The sequence below is a fragment of the Oncorhynchus masou genome, unplaced genomic scaffold (assembly GCF_036934945.1).
Source record: "Oncorhynchus masou masou isolate Uvic2021 unplaced genomic scaffold, UVic_Omas_1.1 unplaced_scaffold_892, whole genome shotgun sequence".
Classification (NCBI taxonomy): Eukaryota; Metazoa; Chordata; class Actinopteri; order Salmoniformes; family Salmonidae; genus Oncorhynchus; species Oncorhynchus masou.
In genome coordinates this window covers 245001-257810 of record NW_027015388.1, presented here as the reverse complement: position 1 = coordinate 257810, position 12810 = coordinate 245001, and the positions used below count along the sequence as shown (strand labels likewise).

At 44.2% G+C, this 12810-nt stretch overlaps 1 protein-coding gene across 1 annotated transcript in view; it reads right to left on the bottom strand.

The window, feature by feature from the left end:
- LOC135538021 (uncharacterized) overlaps window positions 1-12810 on the bottom strand; it is a 102795-nt gene that overhangs the window by 32508 nt on the left and 57477 nt on the right. The window contains exons 3-6 of the mRNA XM_064964012.1: window positions 8576-9353; window positions 6563-6733; window positions 5881-6042; window positions 4980-5687 (exon numbers count right to left, since the gene is read on the bottom strand). Coding sequence (XP_064820084.1) covers window positions 4980-5687; window positions 5881-6042; window positions 6563-6733; window positions 8576-9327 — 1793 coding nt within the window. The 5' untranslated portion in view covers window positions 9328-9353. The remainder of the gene's footprint in view (window positions 1-4979; window positions 5688-5880; window positions 6043-6562; window positions 6734-8575; window positions 9354-12810) is intronic.

The window sequence follows — 12810 nt, the reverse complement described above, 5'->3', positions numbered from 1 at the left end:
TGTGTCGGATATAACAATGCTGCATTAGTTTGCTAGGGTTTGAAGTAGGTGTATAACGCCTCAATTGATTTCATAAACTGTATTGGATATATGCTGTAGGTTGGAATCAACTGGAGATGAGGAACCCTGGAGACGGGACATGACGAGGTGGCCCTGAGGAAGAGGAACCCTGGTGACAGGAAGGTGGCACTGAGGAAGAGGAACCCTGGAGACGAGACATGACGAGGTGGCCCTGAGGAGATGAACCCTGAGACATGACGAGGTGGCCCTGAGGAAGAGGAACCCTGGAGACGGGAGATGACGAGGTGGCCCTGAGGAAGATGAACCCTGGAGACGGGACATGACGAGGTGGCCCTGAGGAAGAGGAACCCTGGTGACAGGACATGACGAGGTGGCCCTGAGGAAGATGAACCCTGGAGACGGGACATGACGAGGTGGCCCTGAGGAAGAGGAACCCTGGTGACAGGACATGACGAGGTGGCCCTGAGGAAGATGAACCCTGGAGACGGGACATGACGAGGTGGCCCTGAGGAAGAGGAATCCTGGAGACGGGACATGACGAGGTGGCCCTGAGGAAGAGGAATCCTGGAGACGGGACATGATGAGGTGGCCCTGAGGAAGATGAACTCTGGAGACAGGACAAGGTGGCCCTGAGGAAGAGGAACCCTGGAGACGGGACATGACGAGGTGGCCCTGAGGAAGAGGAACCCTGGAGACGGGACATGACGAGGTGGCCCTGAGGAAGATGAACCCTGGAGACGGGACATGACGAGGTGGCCCTGAGGAAGATGAACCCTGGAGACGGGACATGACGAGGTGGCCCTGAGGAAGAGGAACCCTGGAGACGGGACATGACGAGGTGGCCCTGAGGAAGATGAACCCTGGAGACGGGACATGACGAGGTGGCCCTGAGGAAGATGAACCCTGGAGACGGGACATGACGAGGTGGCCCTGAGGAAGATGAACCCATGAACCCTAGAGCACCAGCTTGATACGACACCAGCTTGATATGTCCCCTTGTCTTTTTACCCACGTAGAAACAGCCCTGGTGTCTCAATCTATTCTTTATTTTTGTATGCTTGTCCTAGGGTTTGAGAAGAGCTGACCAATCAGAATTGAGGAGGATTGTTACAGAGCCCCGTGAGCAACTCCTGATGCTGTGCAGACTTCCTGGATGTTCTCTGGCCCAAACTGCCCTGTTGTGTGTTTCACCTGCTCTCTGGACCACCGCAGAGTACAGCAAGGCGCCTCAGAGGGTGATACATGCAGCCGAACGCACCACTGGGAGCAAACCATCTGCCCTCCAGGTCTCCTCCCCCCAACATTCACTTACTTAACCTCATTCTCCCCCTATGGACATTTTCCCCCAATGACATAATATGTACAGATTAAGTGTACATTGCCTGACCATCGAGAGAGGCCGCTAAATGGACAGAGAGAGAGAAAAGAGAGAGAGAGACAGAGAGTGAAAGAGAGTGAGAGAGAGAGAGAGAGAGACAGAGACAGAGAGACAGAGAGAGAGACAGAGAGACAGAGAGAGAGAGACAGAGAGAGAGACAGAGAGAGAGAGAGAGAGAGAGAGAGAAACAAAGTGAGAGAATTGAAATGAATTGAGTGAGACAGAGAGAGAGAGACAGAGGGAGACAGAGAGAGAGAGACAGAGAGAGAGACAGAGAGAGAGAGAGAGAGACAGAGAGAGAGAGACAGAGAGAGAGAGAGAGAGAGAGACAGAGAGAGAGAGAGAGAGAGAGAGACAGAGACAGAGACAGAGACAGAGAGAGAGAAGATAATAGAGAGAAGAGAGAGAGAGAGAGAGAGAGAGAGAGAGAGAGACAGAGAGAGACAGAGAGAGACAGAGACAGAGACAGAGACAGAGAGAGAGACAGAGAGAGACAGAGAGATCTCTGATGAGAGACAGAGAGAGAGACAGAGAGAGATAGGTTGTGACAGAGTATTGACTCTGAGAGAGACAGACAGAGAGAGACAGAGAGAGTCCCAGACAGAGAGAGAGAGACAGAGAGAAGACTCTTCCAGAGAGAGAGAGAGAGAGAGACAGAGAGAGAGAGAGAGAATAGAGAGAGAGCTTAAAGACAGATATGACCCAGAGAGACAGAGAGAGACAGAGACAGAGAGAGAGAAGATAATAAGATAATGTTCTTATGGTAAAGACAAGAAGGATATAATTGCCATTTTCATGTTCATCTTTCTGATCTCTCTACCTCCATTATATTTTTTCTCTAATCTTTTCTCTCTCTATTCCCTCTTCACTCCCTCTATCTCTGAGGTGTCTCTGTCTCTGTGTGTATCTGATAGGTTGTGACATATGTATTGACTCTGTAGTTTAAGCCATCCTTCAGACTTCCTTACTCTTTGTCCCTTGAGGGTCTTCCTGTCAAACTCTTCCATCCTCATCCTCTCTTCCTTCTCTCTCCTCCGAATATTCTCGCTGTGCTTAAATCCTGCATATGACCTTCCCATAATGTCAGGTGTAGCTGTGCGACCTGGTCTCAGATCATTTTGTATTATTCTGTAATTTAATATGAGACACTCCATTTAGTATGATATGTTAAGTTTTGTAAGGTATGTTTTGATTTCATATGATACAGTTAGCTATAATGGTTAAGGTTAAGGTTAGGGTAAGGGTTAGCTATAAAAGTCAGGGTTAGGGTAAGGGTTAGCTATAAAAGTCAGGTTAGGGTAAGGGTTAGCTATAAAAGTCAGGTTAGGGTAAGGGTTAGCTATAAAAGTCAGGGTTAGGGTAAGGGTTAGCTATAAAAGTCAGGGTTAGGTTAAGGGTTAGCCAAAAGAGTCAGGGTTAGAGTAAGGGTTAGCTAAAAGAGTCAGGGTAAGAGGAATGTTTACCTAAAAGAGTCTGGGTTAGAGGAATGGTTACCTAAAAGAGTCTGGGTTAGAGGAACGTTTACCTAAAAGAATCAGGGTTAGAGGAATGGTTACCTAAAAGAGTTAGGGTTAAGGGAATGGTTAGCTATAATGTTTAAGGTTAGGGTAAAGGGAAGGGTTAGCTATAATGGTTAAGGTTAGGGTTAGGGTAAGGGTTATCTATAATGGTTAAGGTTAGGGGGAAGGGTTAGCTATAATTGTTAAGGTTAGGGTTAGTGTAAGGGTTAGCTATAATGGTTAAGGTTAGGGTTACGTTAGGGGTTAGTTATAATGGTTAAGGTTAGGGAAAGGTTAGCTATAAGGGATAAGGTTAGGGGAAGGGTTAGCTATAATGGTTAAGGTTAGGGGAAGGGTTAGCTATAATGGTTAAGGTTAGGGTTAGGGTAGGGGTTAGCTATAATGGTTAAGGTTAGGGTTAGGGGAAGGGTTAGCTATAATGGATAAGGCTAGGGTAGGGGTAGGAGTTAGCTATAATGGTTAAGGTTAGGGTTAGGGGAAGGGTTAGCTATAATGGATAAGGCTAGGGTAGGGGTTAGCTATAATGGATAAGGCTAGGGTTAGTGGAATGGTTAGCTATAATGGTTAAGGTTAGGGTTAAAGGAATGGTTAGCAATAATGGTTAAGGTTAGGGTAAAGGGAAGGGTTAGCTATAATGGTTAAGGTTAGGGTTAGGGTAAGGGTTAGCTATAATGGTTAAGGTTAGGGTTAGGGTAAGGGTTAGCTATAATGGATAAGGTTAGGGTTAGGGGAAGGGTTAGCTATAATGGATAAGGATAGGGTTAGGGGAAGGGTTAGCTATAATGGATAAGGATAGGGTTAGGGGAAGGGTTAGCTATAATGGATAAGGATAGGGTTAGGGAAGGGTTAGCTACAATGGATAAGGATAGGGTTAGGGGAAGGGTTAGCTATAATGGATAAGGATAGGGTTAGGGAAGGGTTAGCTACAATGGATAAGGTTAGGGTTAGGGGAAGGGTTTGCTGAAATGGATAAGGTTAGAGTTAGGGGAAGGGTTATCTATAATGGTTAAGGTTAGGGTTAGGGAAAGGGTTAGCCATAATGGTTAAGGTTAGGGTTAGGGAAAGGGTTAGCTATAATGGTTAAGGTTAGGGTAAGGGTTAGCTATCATTGAAAATGTTAGGGTAAGGGTTAGCTATAATTGATATGGTTATGGTTGGGGCAAGGGTTAGCTATAATGGTTAAGCTTAGGGTTAGGGGAAGGGTTAGCTATAATGGTTAAGGTTAGGGTAAGGGTTAGCTATAATGGTTAAGGTTAGGGGAAGGGTTAGCTATAATGGTTAAGGTTAGGGGAAGGGTTAGCTATAATGGGTAAGGTTAGGGTTAGGGGAAGTGTTAGCTATAATGGTTCATGTTAGGGTAAGTGTTAGCTAACATGCTAAGTAGTTGCAAAGTAGCTTAAAAGTAGTAAGTAGTTGAAAAGTTGCTAATTAGCTAAAATGCTAAAGTTGTCCGTGATGACATTCAAACTCACAACCTTCTGGGTTGCCAGACGTTTGCATTGTACTCTATCCCAGCCACCCTGCTTTAGCAAACATTAGGGTTAGGGTAAGGGTTATCCCTTACGTAACCATACCAAACGTAAGATTTCATACTAACTTTACGTCTAGTCTATGAGACCAGGCTGGGCTGTGAGAAGTGTAGAGGTCATAGGTCAGTGTCGTCAGGTGTATTGTTGTAGAGAGGTCAGGTGTAGGTGTGTAAGGTGGATTCAAGATGTCAAATGTGTATTGTAAACTTGGGTAGACTCAGGTAAACACAGGTAGACTCAGGTAAACTCAGGTAGACTCAGGTAGGCTCAGGTAAACTCAAGTAAACTCAGGTAGACTCAGGTAGACTCAGGCAAACGCAGGTCGACTGAGGTAGACTCAGGTTCACTCAGGTAAACGCAGGTAGACTCAGGTAAACTCAGGTAGTCTCAGGTAGACTCAGGCAAACGCAGGTCGACTGAGGTAGACTCAGGTAAACTCAGGTAAACGCAGGTAGACTCAGGTAAACTCAGGTAAACGCAGGTAGACTCAGGTAGACTCAGGTAAACTCAGGTAAACGCAAGTAGACTCACCTGTACACCAGTGTCTCATCGGCTGTACAGTTGTACTGTATCTGAAACATCCATACCAGGTAAGCTCCAGCTGATTGGCCCAGGTCCCATCGTACCTGTGCTGAAGTAGAAGTGACTCCCTGTATCCCAACCATCCTCTCCTCTTCTTCCTCCTCCTCTTCCTCTATCCTAATCCCTCCATCCTCCTCCACCACACCACCCTCCTCATCCCCCTCTCCCTCCTCTCCTCTCCTCTCTTCCGTGTCTCTTGTGTTCCCTCCATTGTCAACTTCGGAATTCACACTTTTTCCAGTGGCAATGTCCGAAGAACCCTGAATTTTTCCATTAGAATTCCCAGCATTCCCAGTAGCCGTCACATTCCCTGGAACGTTCACATTCCCATTCCGATTCGGCAACAGGATGATATTTAGATCCACCGTTGCGGTAGCCTCCCCAGCAGCGTTTATCGCTATGCACGTGTACTCTCCGTCATCCCTAGCAACCGTAACGAAGAGATCCAACGTTCCGTTCCGGGACGATGTCGTCCGGCTGGAATTCGCCACAATCCGATCATCGGGGGAGACGAAATGGATGATTGGTTCAGGGTCGCCAATGGCTCTGCATTTCAGGGTTGCCCTTTGACCTTCCAGGACCCAGAGCTTGTGGGTGTGTCTGGTGATGAGGGGCGGCTCACAGGTGAACTCCTCCTCAAGGATGGACCAGAAATACCTGGACAGGTGAGATGGAGAGAGAAGAACGGTTAACTCTAACATTCACTGAGAGACACAATATCTATATCGCTCTATTTAAACATCTGAATAGAATCTATTATCATGACTATCTTCATCCTGGTGGAGTTAGGAATCAGAGCTCACGGTAATGAACAAACGGAATCGGACAAAGACACTGTCATCTGTTTTACCTGCCGGCCAGGTGAGGGGGCGTGGCGCAGGTCTCCATGTCATCCTCTCGGACCAGCCTGCGTAACCATAACAACTCACAGTTACAGTGTAGCGGGTTCCCTCCGAAGTTCAGACTGATGACGCTGTTGTAGGGAGTGGGACTGATGGCTCCCGTCTGAGACCTGGAACATAATTCTAAAATAATGAGTCATTTGTAATAAGCAAGTAATTTGACAGTTCAGTTTACTAATTTACTAATTTACTAACTAGTTTCGCCTAACCTACTTAGCCTACTCTCATACGGCAACAGCAACAAGAAGTTAATGAATTATGACTCTTCCAAAAGCATCCCCAATTAAATATTTACACAGCTTCAGCTTCACTCATGTAGAAACCCAACAAATCCTTCAGGGATGTTTGGATCGTTGGTTTCTGTTTATCAGCCATCAGTATCAAAGCAACTTACGTTACGTTATTAACTTATGTTTACATTTTAGTATCAGTGGCTGGCCGCAGCTGGAATCAAACCCACGACCCTAGAGTTGCTATCAGCATGGTGTTATCGGGTAAGGCACACACGTTGAGTACATATAATGTGTCTACTGTCTTTACCAGTTCAGTCACAATCTTTCATTGCCCAGTCCAAGACTTGAACCAGCAACCTCTGAACTCTGGAGGGGTGGGGTTGCTACGGTGACCTACCTGGCGAACAGGGGGTCAGGTGGCAGGGTCCTCAGCCTATTAGAGGTCATATCCAGACGAGCCAGCTTGTACAGCCCTCCAAAGCATCCCTCTGCGATGTGGTCTATCAGGTTATGATCCAGGTTCAGGGTGTGGAGACTGGCCATGTTCTGGATCGACTCCCACGGAACCCTACCATAGCGGAGGGAGAGGTTATTAACAGTCATATGTTGTTCAGGGTGTGGAGACAGGCCATGTTCTGGATCGACTCCCACGGACAGCTCGTTTATTTGACTCTGCAGAAGCCTTCAAAGTCAACATTACGAGGGGAACATAGGTCTTCGGCAGAATCTTTTGTAATAACTTTCATTGCACTGTCAATTATGACATTATGGACTGTTTGAAAGTAATGACCTTGTGTTTTCTCTGTATAAATATAATTTTCTATACTGACATCACAGACTGTTGCTATAGCAAAAAACGTAGTGCAAAGAATGCCAGACATCATAGACTATTGCACAGCAAAAAAATCAGCCCAAAATATACAGTAGCAGTCAAATGTTTGGACACTCATTCAAGGTTTATTCTTTATTTGTACTGTTTTCTACATTGAAAAATATATATTTTATATTGGTGATTCTTGAAAGTAGCCACCTATTGCCTTGATGACAGCTTTGCACACTCGTGACATTCTCTCAACCAGCTTCACCTGGAATGCTTTTCCAGCAGTCTTGAAGAAGTTCCTACATATTTTACATTTCATTTACATTTAAGTCATTTAGCAGACGCTCTTATCCAGAGCGACTTACAAATTGGTGAATTCAAAATCTCAAATTTGGACTCATTTGACCAAAGCACAGATATCCACTGGTTTCATGTTCATTGCTCATGTTTACTGGCCCAAGCAAGTCTCTTCTTCTTATTGGTGTCCTTTAGTAGTGGTTTCTTTGCAGCAATTCGACCACTAAGGTCTGATTCACACAGTCTCCTCTGAACAGCTGATGTTGAGATGTGTCTGTTACTTGAACTCTGTGAAGCATTTATTTGGGCTGCAATTTCTGAGGCCAATATACTTATCCTCCTCGTAGTGCTTGATGGTTTTTGTGACTGCACTTAAAGAAACTTTCAAAGTTCTTGAAATATTCTGGATTGACTGACCTTCATGTCTTAAAGTAATGATGGACTGTCATTTGTCTTTGCTTATTTGAGCTGTTCTTGTCATAATATAGACTTGGTCTTTTACCAAGTCTTTTACCAAATCAATCTATCTTCTGTTTACCACCCCTGCCTTGTCACTGTAATGGCTTTCGTCTGGTGGAAGAGAAGTGGACCAAAATGCAGCGTGGTGGTTATTCATGTTCTTTAATAAAATGAACTAGACATGAAATAACAAACAAAACAAAGAACGAACGTGAAAACCTATACAGCCTATCTGGTGAACACAAACAGGAACAATCACCCACAAAATACTCAAAGAAGATGGCTGCCTAAATATGGTTCCCAATCAGAGACAACGAAAATCACCTGACTCTGATTGAGAACCGCCTCAGGCAGCCATAGACTATGCTAGACACCCCCAAGACAAAACACACCACAAAAACCCATGTCACACCCTGGCCTGACCAAAAAAATAAAGACAAACACAATATATATCGACCAGGGCGTGACAGTCACACTACAACTGATTGGCTCAAATGAATTAAGAAGGAAAGAAATTCCACAAATTTACTTTTAACAAGGCCCATCTGTTAATTGAAATGCATTCCAGTTGACTACCTCATGAAACTGGTTGAGAGAATGCCAAGCTGTCATCCTGGTAAAAGGTGGCTATTTTGAAGAATGTTCAATATATTTAAATTTTTTATTTATTTAATTAACACTTTTTTTGGTTACTACATGATTCCATATGTGTTATTTCATAGTTTTGATGTATTCACTATTATTCTACAATGTAGAAATAGTATATAGTATATATTTAAAAAAAAACCTTGAATGAGTCGGTGTGTAAAGACTTGGTCCTCTACGTCTCCTCACCATCTGAGGTTATTGTAAGACAGGTCCAGATCCTCCAACGTCAATAACAAATCATTGAACGCTTCTGCCGACACCCTGGTCAGCTGGTTACCGTTGACGATGAGGTGCTGCAGATTGACCAATCCCAACAGGTCCCTCGGTCCCAGCGTCGTCAAGCGGTTACCGTCCAGATGCAAACTCCGCAAGCTCTCCAGATCGGAGAACGTCATTGGTCGGATGGAGTGGATAGTGTTCCGGGATAGAGTCAAATCAACCAATCCGGTCATGTTGGCGAAGTCAGCCCCGCCCACTTCTGTGATGTAGTTATCAGCCAATCGGAGCTCGACGGTTCGTCGATCGACATTCGGGGGAACAAATAGGAGGCCTTTATCTGCACAGAGCGTGCTCAGAGAGTCCGACAGGTTCCGACAGACGCAGTGGAATGGACACACTGCGACCACGTCCCATGTCTCCCCTGCACCAATCAGAGAGGGCAGCAGGCAGCAGCATGTGACCAACGTCAGCCAATAGAGAGCCGGGAAAGCAGGGGATGTGCCGGGGGTGGGGCAGGCACAGCGAATGAGATGGGAGGAGAATGATCCAGGAAGGGACTGGGAGAGGGGTAGTAGTTCGCAGGAGTTCAGAAGTGTGTTTGAAGGGGTGATGGAGGGATGGAGGGAAGAGAGGATGGAATGTTCTTCCCTTCTCTGTGGGTGTGTGTGGGGTGATGGGTGTCGTCTTCGGATTGAATGGGAAGGTGGGGGGTCTGGCATGGTAGTATGGAGAGTTATCCACAGACCTAGAGAGAGAGAGAGAGAAGAGAGAGAGAGAGAGAAGAGAGACAGAGAGAGAGAGAGAAGAGAGAGAGAGAGAGAGAGAGGAGAGAAAAGAGAGTGAGGAGAGAGAGAGACAGAGAGACAGAAAGAGAGAGAGAGAGAGAGAGGAGAGAAAAGAGTGTGGAGTGAGACAGACAGAGAGAGAGAGAGGAGGAGAGAAAAGAGAGAGAGGAGAGAGAGAGAGAGAGAGAGAGAGAGAGAGAGAGAGAGAGAGAGAGAGAGAGGATGAGAGAAAAGAGAGAGAGAGAGAGAGAGGAGAGAGAGAGAGAGAGAGAGAGAGAGAGAGAGAGAGAGAAAAAAAGTGTTACAGACTCATTGTTTGGATAGTATTATGTAAGAAGCCCCTTGTTTGTGTATGTGTGTGTGTGTGTGTGTGTGTGTGTGTGTGTGTGTGTGTGTGTGTGTGTGTGTGTGTGTGTGTGTGTGTGTGTGTGTGTGTGTGTGTGTGTGTGTATGCAAGCCCCTGTGTCTGCGTTAGGTCTTCTCTGAAACATTATAATCCACTCTGTGTTTTATAGTTCAGGAAATTCACACACTCAGGACACACACACAAGACACACACACAGGACACACACACACACACACACACACACACACACACACACACACACACACACACACACACACACACACACACACACACACACACACACACACACACACACACACACACGCAGGACACACACACAGTCACCATGGATCCCTGTGCATTCAACCCGTATATTACTACAGTACACTACACCTTAACGCTGCATAGCAACAGCATCCCAGAATACTCCACTACAGCCTAGCAACAACATCCCAACCCACCTCACTATACATGCAAACTCCTTAGTTACAGAAGCAACCCACAGCACTACACCGGTGTCACGGAAACCCATCAAATGATGACACCACGGGAATCTCCATAGCAACAGTAACTGAGACAGTATATACATTACAATGTCCTTATTATAGAGCCATACCTAGGGTTATAACAAACAAACATCCAGTAACTTCCCTAAAATTCCCCATGTTCTCTAGAAAGCCTGGATTTAATGCTCATTTCCTGCTGAATCCAAGAATCTTTCAACCGGGATTTCTAGATTTCGACCCTGTCCGTTTTGTAACTCATAACACTTGAGATCAGTTACAGGATCTGAGGCGTTTGACACCAGTTCCCACTTTGCAGTCGAGCAGTAAGAATATATTTATATATTATTTTATTTTTTTTGCAGAAATGCATTTTTGATCATAATTAACTTTCATTTAATTATAAACTGGTCTGGGATCCGTTAATAATATGAATTAAAATGTGCAATTACGTGCCTAATTTAGCCAAGGAGAAAGCACTGATCTATTGCAGGGAGAAAAAAAAAGTGTCCTTCCTGGCTAGTCATTATTGGCTGAGGTAATAGGGTGGAGAGACACTTCTGATTGGTTTGTCATGTCACAGGTTCGAGTCTGTAACAGAATGGGGGTTTTCCTGCTCAAGCGTGTAGGTAATCTTTGCTGCAGTTCTCAAAAGCATTGCTGCCTTGAATTTGAGCAGGGTTTAAACGAGGCTCCTGCCTTGAGGTTTACATCTGTGGGTGGGGCTAAGGTTTAACTGGGCGTGAACAATGTTGAATGGGCGTGAACAATGTTGAATGGGCGTGAACAATGTTGAATGGGCGTGATCAATGTTGAATGGGCGTGAACAATGTTGAATGGGCGTGAACAAAGAAAAGCTGTTTAGGAAGTGTAAAAATATCATCAAGTCAAATCTCTTAAAGAGATTCTACGGTACTTTGAGTACTTTTTAGCCAGAAGTTCTGAACTAGCACTAACTAAACGAAACTAAAAAAAAATGCGTACTGCATTAGATACAGTCTCTCCAGCTCTCTCTCTTTCTAGCTCTCTCTCTTTCTAGCTCTCTCTCTTTCTAGCTATCTCTCTCTCTATCTCTCTCTCTAGCTCTCTCTCTTTCTAGCTCTCTCTCTTTCTAGCTATCTCTCTCTCTATCTCTCTCTCTAGCTCTCTCTCTCTCTTTAGCTCTCTCTCTCTCTTTAGCTCTCTCCCTCTCTCTCTCTCTCTCTCGCTCTCTCTCTCTCTCTCTAGCTCTCTCTCTCTCTTTAGCCCTCTCTCTCTCTCTCTCTCTCTCTTTAGCTCTCTCTCTCTCTTTAGCTCTCTCTCTCTCTCTTTATCTCTCTCTCTCTCTCTCTCTTTAGCTCTCTCTCTATCTCTATCTCTCTCTCTCTCTCAAATTCAAATTTAAATTCAAGCTGCTTAATTGGCATGAAAAAACATTGTGTCAATATTGCCAAAGCAACAATGTATACAATATACATTGTAACAAAATTATAAATGATAGCAAATATAAAATATAAAATGGTAGTAAATAGTAATACAAAATTAAATACAACAATAATAACAATAAAATGGTAACAGTCAATAGTAGAAATGTAATAAATATAAAATCAAATCATGGAAAATGAAACTATAACTAACTTATAACTAAATAACGGTCATCTTCTCCTTTATATCAGTACTACAACTACAATCATCATTACTACGACTACTACTACCATCACTAAACTGTTATCACTACCATTACCACCCACATTTGGAATGATAAACAGAAGTAGTAAGAGTAATAACAATAATAACAATAATAAGTAAGTTACTGTTTACTATGCAGATGTTATTATTCAGTGTCCCTCAGGCTATGGCAGGAAAAGACATATTTGGCTGCAAGAGGAACCATTGCTCCTTCGCCCATGAGTATTCTTAGTTTTTCCTCTGGGTTCAATTTGTAAAAATTTGGAATATGTGTAGTCATTTCTGTGAATAATGAATCTCTTTGTGAGAAATATTTATCACAGTAAAGGAGAAAGTGCATCTCTGTCTCTACCTCCCCTGTTATGCAGTGACCACATACACGCTCCTCTTTGGGTAGCCATGTCTTTTTATGTCTGCCGGTTTCTATTGCCAATCGGTGGTCACTCAGCCTGTACTTGGTAAGGATCTGTCTCTGCTTCGTATCTCTGACAGAGTAGAGATAACCAGCCAATTCATATTCTCTGTTTAGGGTCAGATAGCAATGTAGTCGGCTTTGGGATTTTGTTTCATTTTTCCAATGTTGTAAATATGATTCCTTTGATTGGTTCATGATTTTGCTTATTGGAATTCTTTCTTTTAAAGCAGTGCTAGTGTCAGCTTGGTTGGTGAGATCCAACACCAGCTGACTGAGAGGGCTCGTTTCTGGGCTCAGCTCTTGGGTTTGAAGTGATTTAAATTGCAGACTTGAATTTGGACTTGAATTCAGATGTAGCCAAAATTTTAAGGATCTTTTCTGTATTTTCATTATTACCGGAAAACGGCCCAATTCTGCCCTACATGCATTAGTTGGTGTATTTCTCTGGACTTTCCCTCTCTCTCTCTCTCTCTCTAGCTCTCTCT